General features: G+C 40.4%; 2 protein-coding genes across 4 annotated transcripts; both read right to left on the bottom strand.

Moving 5' to 3' along the window:
* Nucleotides 1–365: 365 nt before the first annotated feature.
* Nucleotides 366–5,331, bottom strand: eif1b (eukaryotic translation initiation factor 1B). The gene is made up of 4 exons (XM_076290727.1): nucleotides 5,122–5,331; nucleotides 3,028–3,191; nucleotides 2,551–2,652; nucleotides 366–2,289 (listed from the first exon to the last, which is right to left on the bottom strand). The coding sequence occupies exons 1-4, from the start codon at nucleotides 5,150–5,152 to the stop codon at nucleotides 2,245–2,247; spliced, it is 342 nt and encodes a 113-aa protein (XP_076146842.1). The 5' UTR covers nucleotides 5,153–5,331; the 3' UTR covers nucleotides 366–2,244.
* Nucleotides 5,332–6,764: 1,433 nt separating this feature from the next.
* Nucleotides 6,765–23,135, bottom strand: LOC143131237 (putative ferric-chelate reductase 1). Of its 3 annotated transcripts, XM_076290724.1 has the most exons (18): nucleotides 23,069–23,135; nucleotides 22,201–22,276; nucleotides 22,076–22,108; nucleotides 21,680–21,866; nucleotides 21,344–21,477; nucleotides 20,999–21,096; nucleotides 17,208–17,334; nucleotides 15,853–16,047; nucleotides 9,120–9,221; nucleotides 8,859–9,000; nucleotides 8,653–8,772; nucleotides 8,462–8,577; nucleotides 8,143–8,229; nucleotides 7,884–7,975; nucleotides 7,685–7,743; nucleotides 7,366–7,503; nucleotides 7,231–7,256; nucleotides 6,765–7,088 (listed from the first exon to the last, which is right to left on the bottom strand). In XM_076290724.1, exons 4-18 carry the CDS (start codon nucleotides 21,864–21,866, stop codon nucleotides 6,999–7,001), a joined length of 1,713 nt encoding a protein of 570 aa, XP_076146839.1. In that variant the 5' UTR covers nucleotides 22,076–22,108; nucleotides 22,201–22,276; nucleotides 23,069–23,135; the 3' UTR covers nucleotides 6,765–6,998. The 3 variants fall into 3 exon arrangements, with proteins under 3 accessions (XP_076146839.1, XP_076146840.1, XP_076146841.1); XM_076290725.1 differs by lacking the exons at nucleotides 22,201–22,276; nucleotides 23,069–23,135 and having other exon boundaries at nucleotides 8,859–8,934; nucleotides 22,076–22,167; XM_076290726.1 differs by lacking the exons at nucleotides 9,120–9,221; nucleotides 22,201–22,276; nucleotides 23,069–23,135 and having other exon boundaries at nucleotides 22,076–22,167.
* Between the last annotated feature and the right edge of the window lie 1,238 nt (nucleotides 23,136–24,373).

The following is a 24,373-nucleotide window of genomic DNA, read 5'->3' as shown; positions in this document are numbered from 1 at the left end:
CCCAGACAGACAGAGCCACACAGACAGAGTCTCTCTGTCTCTGTTAAATGCCACCCCACCTACCTCAACTCATCCTGTGCCGCTAAGCGGATTTCTGGCCACGTTTCTGCCAGGAGGATGAGGCCAGGGCTAAGGGGATTAGCACAGGGAAACACAGGACACAGGTGGCCGACAGTGCGAGACAACCGAGGAGAGGTGTTCCGGCAGGAGCCCAGCCATGGCAAGCAGGTCTGGGAGCAGAGGGCATTCAGAGCCGCCTGCATCGAGTTATACTCTAAGCACAAAAAAGTGGCCTGAGGACACAGCACAACTGGCTTTTGTCTTTGACTGGATCCAAAATGAACACGCAGAGCTAAAACAGAGAAATCAGTTACCTGGTTTATTTATTCAGCGATAACGTTTAACAACATGATGCTCAAGTATTAAACTGCTGTGGCTTAAACCAAAAATAAAAAGCACTCTCATGCACTTGAAAAGGTCAAAGGAGGAATATCACATTGATCATTTCGTCATTTGAAAGTCATAAAACAAAGCATGACGCAAAAGTTTAGCAACCACTGTCTGAGAGAGAAACCGTTACGGATGTTTGAACATAATCAAAGTTATTGCTAGGCTAAAACAGTATAACATTAGCATTGAAGGTAAAAATACCACAAAAAACCTGAAGAAAAATCTATCTATAATTTGGTTCATAGACAGTGTTCCATTATTATAATTCAGATAAAGTCTTGATTAAATCCAATTCTGCAGAGGGCGAATAAAAATGATGACCTGAAAACATTTGACAATTGAACACAGTCTGTATGAAACTCACACTACTTTTCCCCTCATGTAACAGTCCTCAGTAAGAATCTAACCACCAGAGAGGGTGACATGGCTGACTGATGCAGATTAGGCACAACATGAAGGTCAACAAGGTCCTGGAATGCCCTGATACTTCCCCTGGAATGTCACCATTAACTTAGACAGAACCTAAGAGAACAGATCACCTTCCATTTTCAATGAGGCAGCTGGATCATTTTCTTAAGTGTATCTTTTTGCAAGGAATCGGTTTTATTTATTGCACAACTGTAAGGTCACGTCCACAACGGCAACAATATTGCACAATTTGGTCCATGGTACGGTTACGATTTATTGCATCGTTCCCCAGATAGGAAAGAGCAGTGTATTTTCATGTGGTTTTCCTATGCCACAAGGGTGAAAAATACAGTACTCTTCAACCACTGCTCCCCCAACCAATTTACTGTAAGTAATGAATGTTTTGTTTTTCTGCTCAGAATGTGACGTGAACAGCTATGGCCACGTCGGCGTGTCCACTACCTCTGATCCTACAAAAACTGACAGGTGCAGAATGGAGCCCAGCACAAGCTAGTTCATATTACAAGATCCCTGGAAGCTTGCCCTCACTTTCTCTCGGGCGCAGGCCGAACGTTGGCATAATCTCATTACCCTGTGACTTCTGCTCAATGAACGTGGCCTCACAGTGTTAGCAAACAAGTGCAGACAGTCCAGAGAAGAGAGCCGCAGAGACACGGACATATGATCAAGCATTTCCAAGAGGTCTCTGGTTGTACTCAACATCAATGATGGAATAGAAAAAGCAGCCAGCAAAATATGATGCACCATATATTGCATAGATAAGAGGAGTCATTACACCCACTTGTATCAAATTGCCGATTAAGGTTGCGCCCTTTACGTTGAAAAACCAAACCAAACCAAATCACATTCACCCACAGACTAAAAGTGGATTTTCATCCTCTTAAAATGGCTGGCTTTACAAGTGGTTGACACTTGTGTCCATATGCACAGCAGAATTTGCCATGAATGATGAGCTGTTGCTCCCACTGAAGACTAATAAATTAAAAAGACTTCGCCACAATCACTGCGGGTGTTTACGGCGAGTGAATTCACTATGGAAAAATGACTAGGGTTTCAAGCCACCATCGTGGAGCAACTGGAAAGAAGCACCATACCCAAACCCCCATCCCCTCTCCTTTTACAGCTCAGAGTGGAGGAGAGGGGATGGGCTAGGGGAATGAGAGCCAGAGATTGGAGTTGTTGTTGTTGTTTTTGCATTAAAACATTGCACGGCATTGCACATTTATTGCCGTTTGGAGTGGTGCATCAGACATGTTGCTAAACTTAAGTTGTCAACGCATTGTCAGTGTGAAAGCGAGGGGAGGGGAGGGGGGTAACGGTAGGATGTGTGGCGGAGCCCTGGGTCCTGAACCCCATGGCATCACTCTAGAAGCCGTGCACCTTCAGCTGTTCCTCCTTCACAATGTTGATCTGCAGCAAGCAAAGAAAAGGGAATTCAAAAACAATAATAATGTTAGAAAAGGCAGAGGAACAACTGGGCCACACTTCATGATTACTATTACTACTCCTACTATTTCATGTCTTCTCTGTAATAACACTTTGTGTAAGGTAAATACTGCTGCAGGCATGTTGGAGTAGCTGTAATGTGGTTCTCTAGTTGTACTTCGGTACATCTTGATGATGCTACATGGCCCAAATTCCCAGCAATGCGGATGGGTTTGCACAGCTCACCTCCAGAAGGAACTGGCAGATGTTTTTCCTCTGGTCTCCCTGCAGCTGGATGACCTCCCCGTACTCCGGGTGCTCAATCACAGTGCCATTGCAGGCAAATTTCTTTAGACACACACACACACACACAATTAGCTTCCTCATGCAAGTCATTCCTCAGGTCCACACTCAACATAACTAAACCTCAGCAATTTGTTAGTTCATGTCCAAAGATTAATGAAGTACTCTTTTTGCTAATTTGTGCAAGCCGCGCACAAACTAAACAATGGCCAAACACAAGCAAACACCAGAGAGGTCAGACTGACCCCTTGACGCCTGGCTTAGTGTGCTGAGCAGGCCAATGGCAGCCAGTAAGCTCAGGCGTTTCTTCGCTTCGTTTTATGACAGTAAGCCTTAAATAAACCCTACAAGGGAGACAGACAGGATTATGGCAGTGGACGGACGCCCTCAATTCGGAGCCTTGGGGTAGAGAAGTGTTACCTTTTTGAAGGCTTTCACCAGTTTCTTCTTGTCGTAATCATTGGCGATGCCCTGCACAGTGGTAAGCGTTTTCCGCCCGTTCCGCTGCTGAATCCTTATGTGGATTTTATCTTCAGTCCCTGCCGGGAGTAAGTCGTCACCCTTGGTTGCATCAGCAAAGGGATCTAGAATGGGGAGAGAGGGTGAGACAGACACACGCCAGATTATCAAGATGAGCTTCCAGTGTAATTACAGGCTGAGTGAAAGTCATAATAAAACTGTTTCAGAGGTAAAATGTCATGGAGGATTAGGGAGTGGTGTTCTGTTTCACTCAGCCCAACACATAGCTGAATGAACAACATTCATCGATTAAACTATTGGTCAATCGAACAGGTTATGGTTATGGTCATGTACCAATGCTCTCACCCTTATCAACAAGCTATCACAGCCTAGGGAAGAAAACTCCATTCAAGCAATAATCAGGCAGAAGAGCAAGAATAATATAAAAGCCAAATAGAAAGGAACTGGCTGCAACTCTCACACATTAAAGGGAAACTTGGCAGGATTTTCCCCCTCTGCTGGAGAAATTGTGCATTATGCTATTTCAAACTGTGGGAAAAGGTAACGATAAAGCACATGGATTTGTTTACAAGCTAGCGAACGGTTTGCATAAGTTTGGCAGAACAATGTGGATGTTACAAGGTAAAAAACACGATTTAAAACGAGTTTATTGTTTCTCACTTCTCTTTCCGGGAAGGTAGTCTCAATGTTGCAAGGTTGGTTTTCCGCCTGGGGACGCTAGACGCAGCGGGAAAGTCACCATTTTCACCGGAACAGGTCATTTAACCATCCAAATGATTTCTAAACGGGTTTATTACGTTGAAATAGTTGCCAAGTTTACCTTTAACATTTATTCAGGAAGAGCAGAATAGGGGATTTGGGGTAAATATCTTATTGCTTTTTCTCTGACAGATATTCCGATTGTGATTTGTTATGCTACACAAGTCATGCATCAATTCAAGATTCACTAGGCTATATACTATATTTAAAATATGTGATTAAGCATTATCCATTAAGATGACATCGAAATATTAACTATACTAATCCCAGGATGAAAATGAAAATATTCAAATTACTACGACATTGTTGAAATGGGCCACATCAGTGCTTCTGATCGATAAGCATGACTATCACACAAGGACATGATTTCAGAAAGAATGTGACAGGCTACGTGACATTATTGACTATTGAGTCAGTCACAAGCTGCACCATAAATCGAAGCCTTTGGGATTTGCATTGGTTCAAATCGAGACTTCGATTCAGCCCTAACGTTATATCTGAACGGTAGCAGCTATCGAATACAATGGCATAAACTGTCCTAGATCCTGTTACTGCAACAGTTGACTCGCCTTTGCAATAACATTAGTTTGTTGTTGATGCTACTTGGGCGTTAATTTTGTCCTTAACATTAAACTAACTGTTAATGGCACCAGTGAATTCAATAAAGGTTTTATCAAGTCAGGTGTAAATTCAACTGGTTACTAACGTCACCTAACAGACGAATCTTCCAAGCCAACTATCAAAATAGCAAAACTATCAAATAAACACAATCAATGTAAAAGTTTGCATAGCTAGCGAATGATCCAAGTAACGCTAACGTTAGCGCCTCTAGAACTATGTCAAGGCTAGCGAGCAAACACAACAAAACATCTTCTTTTGACTGGCTGAAGGATAACTGGGTGACTTGCACCCTGCTTGCACCACACGAAGGCCACAAGCTTGCTAACGTCTCCGAACAACATGGTAACGGTAAACGTTAATTGGCTGTTAACATAACAGCCAAATTAAACGTAACGTTAGGCTTATTATCGCTATAACATAGACTGGCCAAATTAAATTAGATATTTAACCTTTCAAGTACACCTTTCAAGAACTATTGGTCTGAACTTCCGCAAATTTGCCGGTTTAACTTACACAATAAGCTAGCTATCGCTAACTAGCTTTTAGTTTGGCTAACACTGCTCGTTCTCTCCAAAACAAAACAAGGGGCTTTCTAGACGACATCAACGGTTAACGTTAGCCATTTATCTGGGTGGCTAAAGAGGACATACTTACCGAAAGTTTGGAGGTTCTGAATAGAGGACATGCGATATTAGGACGATTACTTTGTGGAGATGAAAGTCTCGGCGATCTGGGCCGCTTTCTTGGCGTATCCAAGAGCTCCTTGGCTTGAAAATAAATGTAATATGACTGGAAACGGCAGACAAACTGCTCTTGCGTCCAACCAGGCCGGAGTGCTCGGATAGAATGCCTGCTAACAAAAGGCTAGGACCTACTGCTTTGCAGTAACGTTACTGCCCCCTACACCAGCGGAGTGGAACGAGAAATACAATAAAATAAAATAACTCAAAAATCATACAAACATTTCAAGAGACTATTTCTTATACATTTTAAGACGAGATTCTCTATGATGATAATATTGCTGTGTGAGTGCTTGACTTTTCTACTAAACTACACACTGAAATGCATTAGGCTATTAATCTCATTGATATGACCCGGTGTTACATGGCAACTGGCTGCGTTGGTGACGTTTAAAGAGTGATGACGTTTCTTTGACAGATGTGGCTGCTTGCAGATTTGTCACTTTCTGATGGAAACTGGAGACGAACAAATACAAATATGCATGACATATTTAAATGTGAAAATTGTCTGTAGTACGCTACATGCACTGGACCATGAATATGCCACCAAAAAAATAAATACAAATAGCCTAATAACAACTCGTGGGTATCGAACCTGCTTCCTAAATGAAACCACTTACATGATAACCATTCATCTATGTACTTGCGCCACGAACCAGCTGATAAGTCATTGTAAAATTTAATTGACTTAGTCTATACAATTTGAAGAAGTCAGCTGGCGATTGTAGCAAGTTAACACGGCTGATGGTACATGTTGTCTTGCTACAGCAGTTGCCCAAGCCAGTAGGTCTTCAAAGTATCATGGTTAAGTTTTCACTGACTGCTGGTCAGGCTCTCTGTGGCCACAGCCTAACCTCAGTAAAACGTTTGTAAAACTTAACCATGATACTTAACCATGAAGGCCTACTAAATGGCTTGGGCAACGGTAGCATGATAACATGGTAGCCAGATAACATGAACAGCTATGTTAACTTGTTACAATTATCATAACGTTAACTGACTCCTTTTAATCATACAAATGAAGTCAATTTCTGTAAATGCTGTCAGCTGGCTCGTGGCGCAAGTTGATAGACGTCTGATTAACAAGCAAACAGGTCAATTTATTCGTGGCTCGATACCCACGTGAAGTTAATTTATGCTATTTAGGTGTTTGTTTTTTGGGTGGCATATTCATGGTCTAGTGCATGTAGTACTACATACATTTTTGACTTTTAAACATGTCATGCATATTTGTGTGCGTCTCTAGTATAGGCTATCAGAAAGTGACAAATCTGCAAGCGGCCACATCTGTCAAAGCCTCGTCATCAATCATGAAACGTCATCAACCGCAGCCAGTTAACACGGAAGCCAGTTGCCATGTAACACCGGGACAATCCTAGGCTAGTTACATTTTCAGACGTTTTTGTGAAGCCATTTCTAATATGGTGACAGCTACAAAGCTGCTGCATAATTGTGCAGCATACCCTTTCAAGAAGATATAGACCGCCATCTAGGGGACAGAATTCATTTTGACAGAATTAATCTGACAGGAGATGTTTACAATAAATTCACATAATCTGTTTATCTAGGCCTAGATAGATTTATTGACAATGTTAATGATCACAATGACAAATACCCAGACATTATGGCACAACACCAACAATAATATATATAAGAGTTTATAAATAATCTATTTTAAATGAAATTTGGCAGGATGATGTAGCCTACATAATATTTAATAAACTGTCAAGTCGGTAGCCTAGGCTAAACGTCTGTGTGTGGTCTTCTCTGCTGCTTTGGTCATGCCCAGGCCTACGCCATTCCAATACCAACCAGCAGGGCTACAAGAAAAGTCAGATTTCCCAGGAAAAACACTAACAGGAGAATCACCTCGATGTGTACCTACAGGACAGAAAAATATTTTGGACTCTGATATGACCTTTGATCACAAAATACATGCAATAACATTATGCACACAAGTAGGCTAATCTACACAGAGGCCTCTGCAACTGATAAGCTCACACATTTTTCAGTGAGTACTTACAAATCCTGAGACATCTCCATCTTCATCTGTAAGGATGCAAAAGCATCAGTAAGCTACAACTAGCAGAATTTAGAATAATCAAACAGGATATCCAAATCACCTCTCACTAAACAGCATAGAGCTGTGCTACCTTACCTTTTCGTTTAAACCTCATGTGTAGATCTTGCAAGGCAAACAGCAGTACCTCCCAGCCCACAAACCCTCCCATCACCTTTTGCATCCATCCCTCCTGGGAGCTCTCCATCATATACAAGCCCGTAAATATGGCTGCCACTGGGGAGAGGGAAGGAAGGAGAGGTGGAAAAATGTTTAGACCTTCATATTCATACATGATATTTTGCCAGTCGCTTATCCATGATATATTATTTTGCGCTTGCAATGCCACTGCAAAGATACTGACTTTGTCAGACAATTCAAAACAACTCAAACAGTACAAAGCAGAAATATATATTACCTGCCAGGCCTTTGATTGCTACAGCATTCAAAACGTGAAACCAGTTGAAAACAAATCTCCTGGGGGAAAAAAACAAAGGCTAATGTAATAATGATGTAATAAACAGATGCGGATGCCCTCCAAATCATGTGAGAATTCATTTAAGAATAGAGAGCACGTATGTTTTGTGTATATTCTAAATATTTAAATATTTGCTTACCATTGGTGTTGTGGCCCACAACGAAAAAGAGCTGCAAAAGGTTGAATAAAGGCCAAGATCATAACCAAAACGCCAAGTACTGGGTGTGCCCCCTGTGAAACACAAGCAACCCCAACACGCATGCACGCACGCACACAAACACACACACACACACACACACACACACCATTATTACAGGTATCTTATCCACATATTTGTTTGCTTTCATTTTTCGAGAGGTTAATTGAACCACAAATAACAGCACAGAGGTCACACTCACCCCGCTCCAGTCTTTGGAATAAGAGAAAGCCAAAATGAACGCAATGATGGTGGCAGCCACAGAGAGCCCCATCAGAGATACATGAGCCTGAGCAGAAACAGACATGAAGGGTAGAGCCAATCACAACTCATAAAACAACTCATAAAACACCTCTCCGACAATAAGCATAATAATAAGCCACAGGCAATCAACACCAGAATACACCGAGACAATTTCACTTAAATGCTCCTGTATGGAGGTCATCTGGATGAATCAGTGTTAGTCACTGTTGCAATCTCTCTTTAGTATCTACAATAATTGTTTTGCCTAAGAAGCTCACCAGAAACCACAGGTCTTTACCCAGGCACCCTCTTCCCTTGGTGGCAGTCTTCAGATAACGTGCTATAAGCATGCCAAGGCTTCCAGTTGTCATCCAAGCGATCAACATCAAAGCACCTGAATGAGAGGAAAACATGTAAACAGGTAATCCCTCTAAGGTTCAAGAGCATTACATACTTAACTTTCGCTCACCGTGTGCTTTCATAATTTGAGGTATCTGTGTGTTGGGTGTCTGGGTGACGACTTGAGGACTGGTGATGTTAATTTTTTTATCGCTGACAAATACAGATGTTTCATGATCCTGAAGTACACCTGTGATTTAAGAATTTTTAAGTTATTGAAGCTTGAAGTTCACTTTGCTACTGTAGTGTTACAATGCTTATGGTCTGATCCCATACCATTATTTGTACCACCATAGGCAAACAAAATGTAGTAGATGGATCCAACTGCACTCCTTTGGGTACTGATGACATTCTTGGATACAAAGCTACAGCTGATAACTCCATCCACAAATGATGTTTTAATGTCAGAAACATTTCCCTTTCAGGAGGTAAGCACACAAGACTTCAGTTTGGATAGGCCATCCTCCCTAGTTTGCATGGTTTGCTAAAAACATTGGACGCAGTTACAGAGAAGTCAGAAAAAAATAAGAGAAGTACCAGTGGCAGGATTTGTGGAGCCCTTCTTCCTGTAGAATAGGCATGCTGTACTTGAATAGTACTGTTGCTATCCATTCCGCATATGTAAATGTCATCATTTCCCTATGAGAAGAAAAATGGGAGTATAAACTACAGAACCAAGAATATTACCAAGAGGACAGAGAAGCCTTCAAACATGAGTTAAGTTGGTATCACGTTAGTTTAGGTTCAGTAACGTCTGTATTAAGTATCATTACACAATAAGAAATTGTTCAATGCACCTAATAAATGAGCACTAACACATATGAGTTTGTATATGTATTAACCCATTTACTCCTAAAATGCCTGCTAAAAACGCCTATAGAATCCTATGGCATTCTAGACTAAATAACCTTATTTCCTGAGGGTTTTCTGAAAACATACTAAAAATTGTCAACGTCTACCAAAATGTAATATCTAAGCCTCTGTAGCACCTAGAAACATGAAATAAAAAGCATGCTGCGCTACGCAGAATCCAGCGGGAGGGACAATGTTGCGCTACGCAGCATCCAGCGGGAGGGTCAATGTTGCGTCATGCAGCATCCAGCGCGAATGGGTTAATGGTTAACATGTGTTCCTGTGGGATCATTTTTATATGTTTCTCATTTACTGAAATGTTTAGTTTAACCATGCATATGTGCTACGAGAAAATGGTTCCCTTCATCCAAAGTCTCCCTCTGTGGAAATTTCCAGAGAGTGAGAAGACTGTTTGCTGTAGGGCAGGGGTTTTCAAATTGGGTGAATGTGAGCCTCCCCTTAGAGTAGGTAAGGACAGCCGAGATCCCATCTGCCTCCCATCTGGTTTAAAAATCCCATCTGCCTGCCCTAACCCACACATGCCTCTGCAGTAGGTCTAAAAGGCATCTTTTTTGTGTTCCAAGCAATGATGACTTTCAATAATTGATTGAAGACATTTTATTTCCACAACTTTTGTGCTTTTGTACTTTTATTTCCACAACTAAAAAGTGCATTCATAAATGATTATTTGCAACAGCAAATAATTTCCAAACTCATGCAGGCCTAATTGAGGCTTCAAATTACTGAACATTAGTAGGCCTATCCACAATTAACAAGTCATGCTTAACATAATGTAATCGGCGCCAAAGATAGTCAGTTTTAGCCTACACCCGGCGACTGAAGTCGGCGCGGTGTGCCTGGGCCTTAAGCGCACTTGAAGGAGATAAACACAGTCTCGAACAAATGGACAATGGACAGCTCTCTGATCAATAAAAAACAACGCTTTTTGTTCACGGAACACGTAACATTTAACGGTCAACTGCATTGAAGGCATGTTTTCAGATCGAACAGATTCGCATATTTTCATCAAACATTTTTTAACGATTTCAGCCACAAAACCTTAATAACAAACAAAATGCAAACAAAATGCCATTCACGTCATTTGCGCCACGAGCGGCATCAACCCTATGGCCCAAACAAATTAGTCAATACAACACAACTTTGACTTTAAATGTAATTGTCAATATCAGTGGGAACAATGAAGCCTCGCTTTTGATGCGCAGAGGTGTTCGATGCGGGGCTGCACTGCAGAGCAGGCACGGCGCTACGGGTGGGCCTGGATGGGCCTAGGCCCACCCACTTTTCAACAGGCCCACCCAAAACTTTTCTTAAAAAAAAAACAAAAACTTTTAATATAGTCGTTGTTTAGGTACCTTAAACATGCACAAACGGTCTCGTTGTATCGCTGCAACCAGGAGATGAAGGATAGCTGAGATCCATAACACCTAGCACATCTCTATGGCTTAATAATGACTTCTGAAATGTTTTTTTTTTTGCAATGCAGCTTGTTGATATTGTGATCGTTGATCCGATTTGCATTAAAGGGCCTAATGGGTGTGATTGATCTTTATGAGCTCTCTTGGAGCATGTTTTACATGACAGATGACGTTGTCAATGAACAAGTTCTGTGCCCGAGGGGTAGGCCTAGTAGCCAGCTGATTTTGCCAGGGCTTCAGCCCCGAATGTATTTTGTACAGTTGACTAACAAATATGAAACCATTATTCCGATCGCGCAGTGAAACTTTGAGGGGAGATGGACGTATTTAACATACAAGCGGACACGGGTGAACTCACTCTTCTTCATGCAGCAGATTTAACATGAACGTTACCTTCCATAACACATCATTTGGAACGTAGGCTACGTGCGCGCGCGAGGTTGGGCATGTCATTGTTTGCATTTAATATTTGGTATAGGCCTACGTTACAAGGAAATCATGAAGTCATCAATAACAAGGTGGTGGTGGAGTTATCCTGTTCTCGTCATTTAGACTAGCCTACAAGTTCAGGTTTGTTATCAGCCTCTAGCCTAGTCTCGAGCTGGCCAAACAGTGGTGGCCTGCTTTGCCTAGTTCGAATTAGTGAGTCTTCAATGTTCCCTTCTCCCTAAGCTAAGCATAACAAACCATATAATGCATATTGCTATTTAAAAGCCACTCTGCTAGGTGGCTATATAGTTCGTTTCTAGCAAACAGAAAATGTCAAGATAGCTAAATGTCATTACATCCTCTAATTGTCAAAATGTTATTGTCCATAATATTTAATAAATGTGGTGCAAATGAGGCTTGAGTCAGTGGATTCATTTATGAAAAGTGAGCAGCAAGTCAGGCAAAATGGGAATTATGAAAACCGTTTAGACTCTATGGGCTAAGCCCCGAATGTTTTCAACTGCCCTGCATATTGATTGAAACTATCGTTCAGTGTGATTGATCTGTATTGTTGAAAACCTAAAACAAATGAAATATTCGACTTCATGTTATACAAGCAGAACTAAACTATGTTTGGGGGAAATATTAGATTCCCACTTTTACAGCCTATAGGCCTTAGGTCTATTCGAGAGATGCGCTAAAGCACAGCCAGCAGGTATGGTGCGTAATGGAGATTCCAAAGCGCTCTTATTTGGTCAGAACCAAGGACAGTGATCGAGGATAGGTACGTCCGTCCTTTTTACAATGCAACAAACTATTTAAAGAGCATCAAGCTATTCAAATCTCTATTATGTAAGCACAAATAATATAACAGTATATTAGTCAGTCATTTTTATTAGGTTAAACAGTGATTTGATAAAGTTTTTTTAAGGCCCACCCACAATTGGCCTGGCCCATCCAAAACTGGAATCCTGGCGCAGTGCCTGCTGCAGAGAGAAATAAACGCAAGTCGTCCTCCACCTGCAGCCTTGATCTGTGTTTTTAATCAGGGTCAGTGCGGAAAACCCACACTCACACAAGTAGGTGGAGGTGAAGGGGATTAGGACTTCCATGGCCTTAGTGGAGATCTGGGGAAACTCGCTCTCCACAGACAACCAGAAACGCGCGATTGGCATTTCTCCCAGTCTCTGCTTCAAGTCCATATTCGAGCTGAGCTCGACCAGGGCCTCCTCCTCCTGCAGGTTCAGTCCATCACGGGGTGTGGCGGGGAAAGAGAACGGATTTCTCACCCACTGCTTTCCCAATGCATCCTCTCCAAAATACTCACCAAATTGGTCACGCAACCCGTTCAAATGCGCAGTGATGACGGTTGGACAGAGTTAAGAGGCAGCCCTGTCTTCTCCGCAACATCCTCCAGGGTTGGAAACATTTCCAACGAACCTCGTTCAACACGAGCACACCACAAGTCAAGCTTTTTCCTGAACCCAGACACTTGGTCGTGTGCCGAAAAGACGTGGCACTCTTTGCCCTGGAGAGAGGTGATGAGGGAGTTGATCCTATCGAAGATGTCGGAGAGATAGGCCAACATAGCAAGCCAGTTCATGTCTGCCAGATGTTTTGCCAGTGGGGAGTTAATCTCGGTGAGAAAGAGGAGGACTTCTTCGCGCAGTGTAGGGTGTCTGATTGTCTTCACCCCAAGGACACAAACATGTTAAGGGTATAAGAACTGGCTTCACCCACAGATGTGTGGGATTGTTACTTGACATTTGCTCTGGGTAACAGTCGAATATTGTGAATAAAGCTGCAGTCTCACACCCAGACTATCGGGTTAAAAATGTTCTGCCTGGCCCTCCCCCCTGATCAAATTTTTTTTTTCCAGGGGCCTCCCCCCAGCTCAAAAAAATTCTCCTAGGCCCTCCCCCCTACGTGAATCAAATAAAACTGGTCGAAAAATTACGTTTACAAGGTTAAAACGGCCAGCAAATGTCATAAGCACACATACACACACACGGGGCTACAAACCAGTGTTGCGCGGGTTTGGTCACAAGCGGCCCGCGGTCGCCCGATATTTTAATCAACCCGACCGCAACTCGGACCGCGAATATTAATTAGGCAAAATTATACCCGACCCGCGATCCGACCCGCTTATTTACAAAATGTGTGCCTTTGGTTATAGCCTGCATGCAGTAGTCCATTTCTGTAAAACAAACTAATTTATTTGCGAAAATTTATGCAGTAGAACTACACGCAGGCATGCAGGACATAGGCCTAATGTTTGCGCAGGAGAGAGAATGAGAATAAGAGCGCAAGCACGCACGCAACCACCAAGGATTACAAGATTTGGACATGGACACTTCTTTCGAAAATAGAAATGGGGAGGCAAGGTAGGCAAGAGAGATACATTGCTGGTCAAAACGTTAGCGTAAGAACTGGTTTAAAATGCTGAATGAAGCACAAAGCTTTAAAGCACATCCACTGTTTAAAGTCACAAACACAACGAACTAAGGTAACTTTTCGGCTGTCATACTTTTAAATGGCTTCGCAAGAAGTAGGCCTACATAGACCATAACTTGTACTACTGTCATCTTTAAGAACTTTTCCCAATATTTCCCATAGCCTATATCGCTTTTCCTGAAGGGGTGTCTTTATTATTTTAACTCGCGTCTTCAGCTTCTTTACTGTTGACTTACTGTATTGGTGCTTTACTGTATTGATGCTAGCCTTCTCGTGATATTTTAGGTAGGCCTATTTGTAGAAAATATATATTTAATTAATTTTAACTGACCCGCCCGCAAATGACCCGAATATCATTAAAATATTTGGTTTAGGTAACCGCGGGTGACCTGCAAGCTTACGAGGGGAGTTGTGGGAGATTCAGGTAGGGTTGCGACTTTTTGGACTCGCCCACTCTGTCAAAGAGACGTGAATCATGTTTTGGCCTACAGACCTTTTCAAATATCGAAATTCGAAAACGGATCACTGATCAGGGGAAAAAAATATCATGGATCAGGAAAAAATAATTTTCCTCGGCCTCCCCCCAGGCCAAAAAAATTCTCCTGGGCCTTCCCCTAAGGCTTAAAAAATTATCTTAGGCCCTCCCCCCCTGACGACCGCCCCCCCCCCCCCCCCCCCCCCCCCCCCGTAAATATCGTACAGTCCCTAATGTAGCATTAATGCAAATGCATAAGAGAGTGATAAGACAGTAAATATAAAGTCTCAGGTATAGCCTACCTTTAAAGTCTTACACAATGACGAGACAGCAGGGTAGGAATTTCACGGCGGCCACGACGGCCATGGCCGTCGTAGCCCCTTGCGTTGGCCGTGAGGCCCCTTTGAAAATCACAGGTTTACAGGCCACGGTGGCCCCTTCTTTCAATATTCTGCTTTGCGTCCTACTAGCGATTTTTATTTAGCCTGTGGCCTTTCAAAATAATCTTAGCATTCACAGCGCAAATTAATTTAGTCTTTTACGCAGTGGAGAAAGTGGCAGCGCAAGAAAGAAAGTGCGTCCAAATTCACCCATTCTCAGTTGAACTACTCGCGAACTAGCCTATTCATAACACAGACATCACAAGTATCACATGAAAGAGCTTTTTCTCAGCTTTTAAACGATGTTAGCCGATAATTGCTGTGTTGAACGGTTCGCGAGAAAAGTAAATAATATAATGCAATTTAATCATACATTCTACTGAAGGTTTTGCGTCCCATGATCTCCCTACCCATTCATCTCGGTGGAATACTTTACGAACCCTTCTTTTAACACATGACAAACCATATATCAGAATAAACAGGAGACCTTACCGAACACAAAGGTGTAAAGCAGTCCCCTGTACAGTCGCCGTTCCAGAGTAATCCAGTTTTGAATTTGCAGTAAAGTTCGACATACATGGATGTCTCCAAATTTGGGCTTTAAGTTTTACAATGTGTTTAAATTGTTCCACATGATTTCATAACGTGCCAAATACAAAATAAATGTTACAAATATCGCCTAGATATTGGTAAATCAGAGGACAGCTGACTAAGAGTTTGTGAAAGTAGCCTTAATGATCACAAAATGCTAAGAATGCATCTAGGCTATTTGAGTTTCTTAAAGCTGAGCTGTGCTTAAATTGTTCAATACATGATTTCATAACAGGCCAAATATAAAATAAATTTTATATATAGCCTAGACATCTGTAAATATTAGATAGTCAGATGATTTACAGTTCTATGTAATATGTCATGTTTTCATTTCATGTTTTTGTAATGTTTCATACAGTGATGCAGGTCTACTGCAGTGAATAGGCTAAATATAACTTTGATCATTTTTATAGCCTACTACTGTATAGTTAACTTTGGCCTTGGTGCCCTGACATGTGGCCTTTGTGCCCCCCACCAAATATGCCCAACTGAAGGGCAAGTGGCCTTGCCCCCAGAATGGTGAAATTCCAAGCCTGCGAGACAGTAAATTGTGTTTGAACAGAAGTGTTCAGCAAACACTGGCATGATCAGCACTGCAAACATCTATATTCAGGCATATGGACAGACGCACACAGTGTGGGTTATGATCGTACCATATGCTGATCATCAGAGAATCCAAAAGCGATGTACCCTGTTGATGTACCGTATATCTCAAACTTCACTGATGAATCAGCAGGTGATGCCATGGCAGACATGAAGTAACAGTCAGCGCTACTGGCAGGGTCACAGTCATTGGGTTTGCTAAAGCAGACCTTACTTTCTCCACAGCCAACACTGGAGATGGGTACCTATAGAGTGAGAGACATACAGACAGAGCACATTCTGATATCTAACACTACTGAGCACAAGTAAATTCCTTTCACTTTCAACACAAATATGATTCCAGGATAGCATAACACTTTAAAAAAATTATTTATTTATAAAAACCCTTATGCTTTTAAAAAGGTGAGCAGCTTGCAAACCCTAACATTGTTTAAGACCTTAAATTATAGGGAGTTACTAGGTTTCACTCAATGATCACATAATTTCCTTGGTCTTGATCAATGTAAAGACAACAGAAGAGATGGTCATAGACTTAAGTAAAAAGGGAATAACAATTCCACTCTCCAAGAATGGTGAACTAGTACGGGTCTCAAACCACTTTTGATGTGTCTATACACGACCTGCCAATACAACATAAAGCTTCTTTATATATATATTAAAAAAAAACTATAAAAGAGAGAGCATACCGCTTAGTATGCATCACCGGTGGTCTTAACCACTGTGTTCCATAACCTTTGTTGCCCAAACAAGTATGGAGGGGGTAACAAGAGTCCTGCATAATCTTAGCTGTCATTTTCTCCAGGGAGTCATAATATACTCTATCCATTGTAATTGTCAGCCCAGCCATTTTTCCTGCCCTTTGTTCAGTTTATCAATCCTATTCTTCTAGGTAACCCCCGCATTCCCTCCCCATCCCACAACACAGTAGCACCACACACTACATATCACAGACATAGCAAACATTTTCATTACATCAGAATTAACATTAAAAGACTGCAACTTCCTCATACAGTACAGGCGTGGACTCAATTTGTGCAGCAGTGATGAAAGCTGATCAGTCCATATCAGCGTATCATTAAAAACAACACCCAGGAATTTGGATGTGTTTGCTCTTTCTAGTTGCCCCTTTAATTTCCACTACCTGCAGTTGCTCTCTTGTTTCTTCTAAAGTCAATCACTAATTCTTTTGTTTTCTTGACATTGAGTTCCAGAGAATGACTTTTATGGCTTTTATGGGAAAGGGAAGGGGGCTTATGAGGAAAAAAGGAGTGGCTCAGGAAGCAGTTGGACCCGGAAAAAGAAGGTTATTATCCGCACATTATTGCATCACGATTTAACAACCGAGTAAGAGCAGCTAGTGTGTCATTAAATTGCATTATTACTGACTTCCGCTGTAGGTTCTTACATTTGAGAACAGTCTTAATGCTTGTGTGCGAGTTGTGCTTCCCACTGGAGACCTGCTGCTGTTGTAGACAACCACTGGACTTTTGATCCCAACCCAATAGTCATGGAAATTTTGCACAAATGTGACACTGGAAAATATTTAAACAATTAACCGCATTAATCACAACAGACAGAAAATGCACATCCCTATTTGATCTTGACTATAGGTTCTGGAATACGTTCTTAGACTGGAGCATAAGGAAAGCTTCAGTCTGAGCCCATTAAATCATGGGATCCTGAATCTGTGGCTTGATGGTAATCATTCAAACTCACTGTTTAAAACATTATTAGGATTAAAGACAATGTTGTTAACCAGTGTTATACCATATAGCTGATTCATAGAGGTTCTGAAGAGGTTGGCCTACAACAGGGGTCACATCATTATGGTTGCCCTCAAAGGGCCGGTTGTAACTGAAAGACTATCATAATATGTATAATACACATTATTGTACAATTGCCTCTGTATTACTTTTATTGATTACCAACAAATGAACCAGCTTTGAAAGTAGAATTACCATTACCATGACGACAAGCATATATTCAAATGTAGGGGAGAACCGGGAGGAATGAAACACTTCTTAATTAAACGTAATTTACAAAGACATCGTAAAACACTGAAAGTACAGTTGCAAATACAGTTGCATTTACAGCTCTGAACAAAACCGTTCAAGAGTTATTTAAGGAGAAGTCGAACGTGCGTTTTGTTTCAATCGTCCCTCCAGGCTGGGACAAATGAAACAGCATGGGGGACGAATGAAACATACAGCTTAAATTATGTAAACTTCCCACAATTTCAATATTTGACAACATATCATGAATGGTACTTCAAGTATGTGTTATTTTAGATAGATTGCTAGATATGTTAGATATGTCTTGGTTCATGTCTGTTAACAACTCATTGCTGTCATGGTGATGCGCATATCTCGCGGTTATGGAAATAGCACGCACTATTCCATTAATATAGCTAGAATAATGCATTATGGGACATTCCAGAATTAGAGGACATTTTGGCATTTACACTTCTTAAATAATTATTTTCTATTTTAACATTTTATGTTGAATATTTAAGAAATATAGGTCATAAACTACTAAATTATATGATTTGTCAAGCTCAGACATCAACGGTACTTTTTCCACCTCATATGTTTTATTTGCTGTGTACATGTAGTTACGCAACCCTGTTACAAATACAAAATAGCATGAAAAAAGTATATTTTTAAAATATTTTTCAGTAAATCCTTTTTCATTCCATAAAGGAAGTCATTTTACACTAAATAGTCATATGATTTCAGGTAAGATTGTTAATATATATTATATATGTTAATTAGACTAACTATCAAAGGCTTAATTATCTTCTATTTGAAAGTGACAGTTTTTTTTTAATAATTCCAGTATCTATTCTCAAATATGCTCAGATACATTGTGCATATAATCATATAAGGTGTTCTAAGGACTATAGATGTAATTTTTTGTGTGATAGCAAAATTACTTACCATTATTTATCCTTATTTCAATAAAAATGTTTTTGTAACAGGGTTGCAAATTGAGTCATAACATCATAAATCTGTAGAAATCCATTAGAAATTCTGATATTAGGCCTATCTATTGCAAATAATCACAAATATCTAACCAAAATGTGTTTATTTTCAGCTGTAATTGAATCTCAACGTATTGTAGCACACTATGCTGCAATGACGCTGTACTAACAGAAGAAAATCTGGCAATTTATTTAAAATATGTAAATAATGTTTAATTATACAAATAAATACATTTTTATAATTTAACTCGGCATATTTAATCATAAATATATCATAGTTAACAAAAAATACCCTGATAACTATGATAATAACCATGTTACTTTAATTAGAGTAACAGGGTTGCGAGTATGGGGTTGCGAATTAATGCTAATATAGCATCTACCTTATGAACAGAAGCTAGCTGTAAAATTTAGCCATTTTACCAAGGTCAAGGACCAATGTGGTTATACAAATACAGAAAATAAAAATTGAAATGATTCAACATTAATCTTAAAACATGAGTAACAGGGTTGCGTGGTTAAGCTTTACGTACTCAATTATCCCAGAAAAGTTGGAAAATATATTAAAATTGGAAGAGGACACTCACCTTTTGTCTACCCATGTTTTCTGAAAATGATTGGATGATGTCATTTCTTGTTTGTAATATGACATAATATTTTAACCCTTTATCAGCCAGGCAAAAATGGTAACAGGGTTGCGTGCACATTCGGGGACACAACTTCATGGCACAATAAATAGTATTCAAAATATGTTATAATCAAAGAAATTCTTTTTTACAGATACAATAGATGCGTATCCACAAAATACTGCAAAAGATAATATATTAAAGAGTTATTTTAGCTGTTCAATTTGGTTTAAAAGTTGGTCATCAGGAGCCGGGGACAGGATAAAAAACCCATTTTAAGGGGTGTTCCAGAACTAATCGGTATTTTTAATCATGTAAAGGAACCACTTTTCCCCAGCAGATTTTGCTTTATGACAGTTTCACTTGCAGGTTATGTGAACATTTTTGTTATTTTGGACTTGAGTATTTGAAATATCAGGGGTGGGACACCAAATGTCCTCTAATTCTGGAATGTCCCTTATATACATTATATAATATAGTACATATAGTACAAAATGTTATTTCACTCTGTTTTTACGTGGTTAAAGCCACCACACATCCAAATAAGTGTCCTTCATGACCCACAGGCCGTCAGTCTCCATAGGTTAACATGGCAAAACTCGACCCCCTATACCTGATAGCCCGAAATATATTTGCATCTTTCTAAAACTGCTTTTCCATGTCTCACCTGCATAAAATATAGTATAAACAAAGATATGTGTGCATTGACTTAGAATAAATGGGGTTTACTGCCTGGTCGGGACAAATGAAACAGGTGTTTCAATCGTCCCGCCATAGACATTTAGCATTATAGGCTGTTTTGCATCCATTACAAACAAACATGCAATGTGAACGTCTGGGATTGGGGAGAGCACTAAATGCTTTACTGAATAAGCATGAAGTCAAACCTTTAAATGAAAAACACTCTTCAATAATCAAAAAAAATAAACCGCTAATGAAGTAGGCCTAAACTTGTGACCATCAAAAATCGTGTATCGCCTGTAACTCCGTGATACCAGAACGTAAAAGGAAGGCATTTGGCTGAGCAACGGAGGTTAACATGCTCTATGTTTTGTCCAAATGATGACTGTCTATCATTGTTGCACTCGGAGAAAACCGGAATGTTTCATCCGTCCCCCGTTTCAATCGTCCCGGTTGTACCCTACAACTATTTTACAGTTTATTATCCGGGGTCCGGTTCGCCCTGTCGGGACTTATTTTCCCAATAATGACCGGTGATCTATACATTATCCCTTACTTTAAAAAAAACTAGTTTTGTAACATTTTGTAATATTCTGTGCATCAATATATATTAATTTATATACATGTAAAAATATACTGTATGTGGTACCCATTCACATTTCTCTTTGTTATTATAACATCATTTATCAGATTAAGAAACCCTCATCATCACTCATCCATCGAATTTTAAAGTGCATAACAAAGTGTAGGCCCCTCTAAAAAGCAGGCTCTCGCAGGTCACATAAAATGATGTGGTGGGCCCTGAGTTTGACACATACAATCTTTACGATCTACAATCTACAATTAGAATTTGATTTAATCTGCAAAAATCCATGGCATCAATGGCACAATATGAAGCAGCTGCATCACCTGAACTCTATGTCTTTGAGCTGTCCCGACTGAGGAGTCTTCCATTTGCTCTGAACTGAGTTTTTGTGGTCACTGGATGAGTGAGAAACAGATGAGCTCTGCAAGTAAGAAGGACCAAACATATAATTGATTGACAGGCTTGTAAAGAAATCACAGTGGCTCCCTCCCATTTAATTGCTTGTTATGATAATGACACTTCAGATGAGAGGGTTAGGTAGCCTAAACAAACTAAAAGGAAACTTTCAAGGTGTCATAACATTTGTATTGGTTAATTCAGTCAGTCAGTCATTCATTCGTTAAATTATGGTATATCTGTTTGACCCTGTGATGCCAAAAGACACATACAGACAATCCACCACAATCCAGGAGTCTATTTTCAGCTCCGAACAAAGAGAAAGCCCCAACAGGACTGCTTCCTCCAACTTCTCTTGCTTGTAACAGGAAACCCTGGAATGGTGTTGAGTATGCCCTGAGAGACACTGGAAACACAAATCCATATGACTTTTTTCTTTTAAGACCTAGTAAACAATTTGCCAAGCCAAAATCATAAAATAGTCCACCCAGATTAACTAGTATGAAGTAGATACTTCAAATTCAAAGAGAGAATTCAATCAACTAGGCCTGCCACTTATTTGAAAGTAGCCTATAGGCTTCCCACAATATCAAAACTTGAATCACAACCTGTAATTTCATCTCCTTCGCTGTAATCAGATCGATCGATTGTGATGGTGAATGGTGGCGGACTTGACGATGGGCTTGAGCCTTGGTGTCGTGGCGTCATGTCATCGCAGCTCTCCGTCACTAGACCCGAACTATAGCCGTTTACTCGCGCACAGGCTAGGAGGAGCAATAATGGAGAGATGCGCATCTGAAAATAAGACGCCATGTCAAACCACAGAAAAGTTTCTATTGGGGATGTTTTGCATTACATTAAGCTGTTCCTTTCTAGCTCACGAGAGCTACAAACCCATTCTAGACAATTCTAGACAAACGGTAGGCGTAATTTAGCCTATAATAGTTCGCCTACTGGTAGTCTAAACAAGTTTCACTTATCTTAAACAAAGATGGAAAATGTACCTTTATATCCCGTTCCAACGAAATAAGAGTAGCCTACACGAAAGAAAGCACGGACCTTTATTTTCTCAAATGAATAGGCATTTGTGTTTGTTGTGGGCGGAGCAGACAAAATGCATAGGGCCTACCTTCAGGTGACTCAGGGGGCAGGAACTTCACGGTAAAGGTGCATCATTCTGGGTAATTGCGCATCATGGTCCACTTCTATAAATTTATGAAGGAAGAAAGTGTCCTTACAAAGCAAAAAGCAAAGGAAACAATGCATTTTTCAACCAATAAATACAGCCAGGTGGTAATGGTGTCTGTAGGATGTACAAAACACGAATCCCCTAGAATCCACCTAGAAATAAACAGGGCAGAATGAGAGTAGAACACAATCCATGCGTTTTGATATAAAAAAATAAAAATAAATAAAAAAAACGATACAGCATGAGTAGGCTAATTCTTCAAATGTTGACATTGGATTGGCTATGACAGTTTGTGACACCTTTGTCTGACAAACCATTACCAACACAGCTAGCCACTCAAGGCTACCACTGTTCCTAGTAAAGGCAGTTATAGCCTAGATAGATAGATAGATACTTTATTGATCCAAGGGGAAATTCAAGGTCTCAGTAGCATACAGACATCACATACACAACATGCACTTACAGCAGAAAAAGTAATATAAGTATGTAAATATAAAAACTCCACTGCACAATAGAGACAGTAGAAGATTTAAAAAATACTAAAATACTAAATATACTAACAAAACTAATCAAATATCCACATAGTGTGCTTTTAGTTCCATATGCAGGGTAAGGTGCTCTATGAGAGTGAGTGTCATGGTGATGGTGTAAATAAGTAAGTCCAACAGTACAAGAATAAAGTCTAGAGACCAGCATAAAATAAAATAAAAATAGCCTAAATTGCTACTTGGGAATTTGTCAGCCATTATGCCCCAGACCACTATACCATTATGGAGATCCAGCATAATGTGACAACAGATCTTGTTACCTGCTTGTTTTTGTCGTATGGTCTGCAATTCTCTTCCCACCTGCCACACCTGTAACCTGACTCTCGCCAGATGAATTTCGTTCCGCCTAGCTCCGCCCACTGTAGTTCCTTGAAGAACCTCAATGTTTTTCCAAGAATCCAGGGGCTCGTCTGAGAACTCAAACGTGCCTTGATGCTCTTAGAGGTCTCTGCAAGAACCTTAATGATTTTTCAGTATGAAAGGAGGTTCCTCAAAGAACCCAATTTAATCAAGGTTCCTGCAGGATCTCCAGCTGAGAAAGACAAATTTTCTTGAATTTATCTTTTACAGGCCTACATTGCTGTGTAGCCTAGGCCTAACTGATTCAAAACATAACCTAATCAGATAATATGATGGCCTGCGATAGGCTATGACAACAAAATAAGAGTTTTGATGAATAATCGCCTATATTTCATTGCGCAAAAGATCTGAAGCATTCAGCTACTTGTGTGTGTTTTGTTAATTGTGTGTAATAAACTATTTTGAAAAACAAGTCGAGCATAGGCTAGGCCTACTGCCTATGCCAAAATAGCAGGCAGAACACGGTCGGATAACTTGATGGGCACAGGTGTTGCTCGAGGCGATGACGCGCGTGTGGAATCTTCTTTAAAAATGAAAAAACAGAATTTGACAGTTGAGTCAACGTAACTACAGGAGGTGAGTGCAACATTTTGACAGCCCTATCGCAAGCTTTTTTAATTTCGACGTTTGTCAGAAAAAATACCTTAAATGATACATATCCTACATATTAAATGGAAACGAGATGTTTTAACCATAACCTCATTGCTATAGGCTATAGCAGGGGTCCCCAACCTTTTATGTACCATGGACCGGTTTGATTCCTATTTTTTTTTTCACGGACCGGCGGGGGGGGGGTTCGGGGGTTCCATGTTCCATATGTGTTGTGCATGCATTACTTGAAAAGAACTAGCTTTAGTTATGTATGAACAGTGAAGGTAACGATCACTTGTGAAAAACGTGAACTTGAAGAAGTGAAAATTGAACAATATGAACTATGAATATTGAACAACTTGAAGCTACATCTATAAGTGTGAACATGCTTAACAAAATATGGGAACAAAACATGAACTAAACGTGCATTACGAATATAATCAGTGGGAGCCCTGCTTGTTTCCCTACAACAATTAAGAAGCATCCATCTGGGGGTGATGGAAGACAGTGACACCCTCAGTGTGTTTGAAATGTCCAGTCGATTGCGTAATTTGGTCTTAGTTGCAGTCATTGCCGAAAACCCGGCCTCGCATAGATACGTGGTGGGAAACGTT

Source organism: Alosa pseudoharengus, unplaced genomic scaffold, assembly GCF_046254945.1.
Source record: "Alosa pseudoharengus isolate Yale_2024_CS ecotype anadromous, Long Island Sound unplaced genomic scaffold, YU_APseudo_1.1 YU_APseudo_1.1_scf_18, whole genome shotgun sequence".
Taxonomy (NCBI): Eukaryota; Metazoa; Chordata; class Actinopteri; order Clupeiformes; family Clupeidae; genus Alosa; species Alosa pseudoharengus.
The sequence above is the reverse complement of the archived record's forward strand: the minus strand, read 5'-3'. Positions and strand labels throughout refer to the sequence as shown.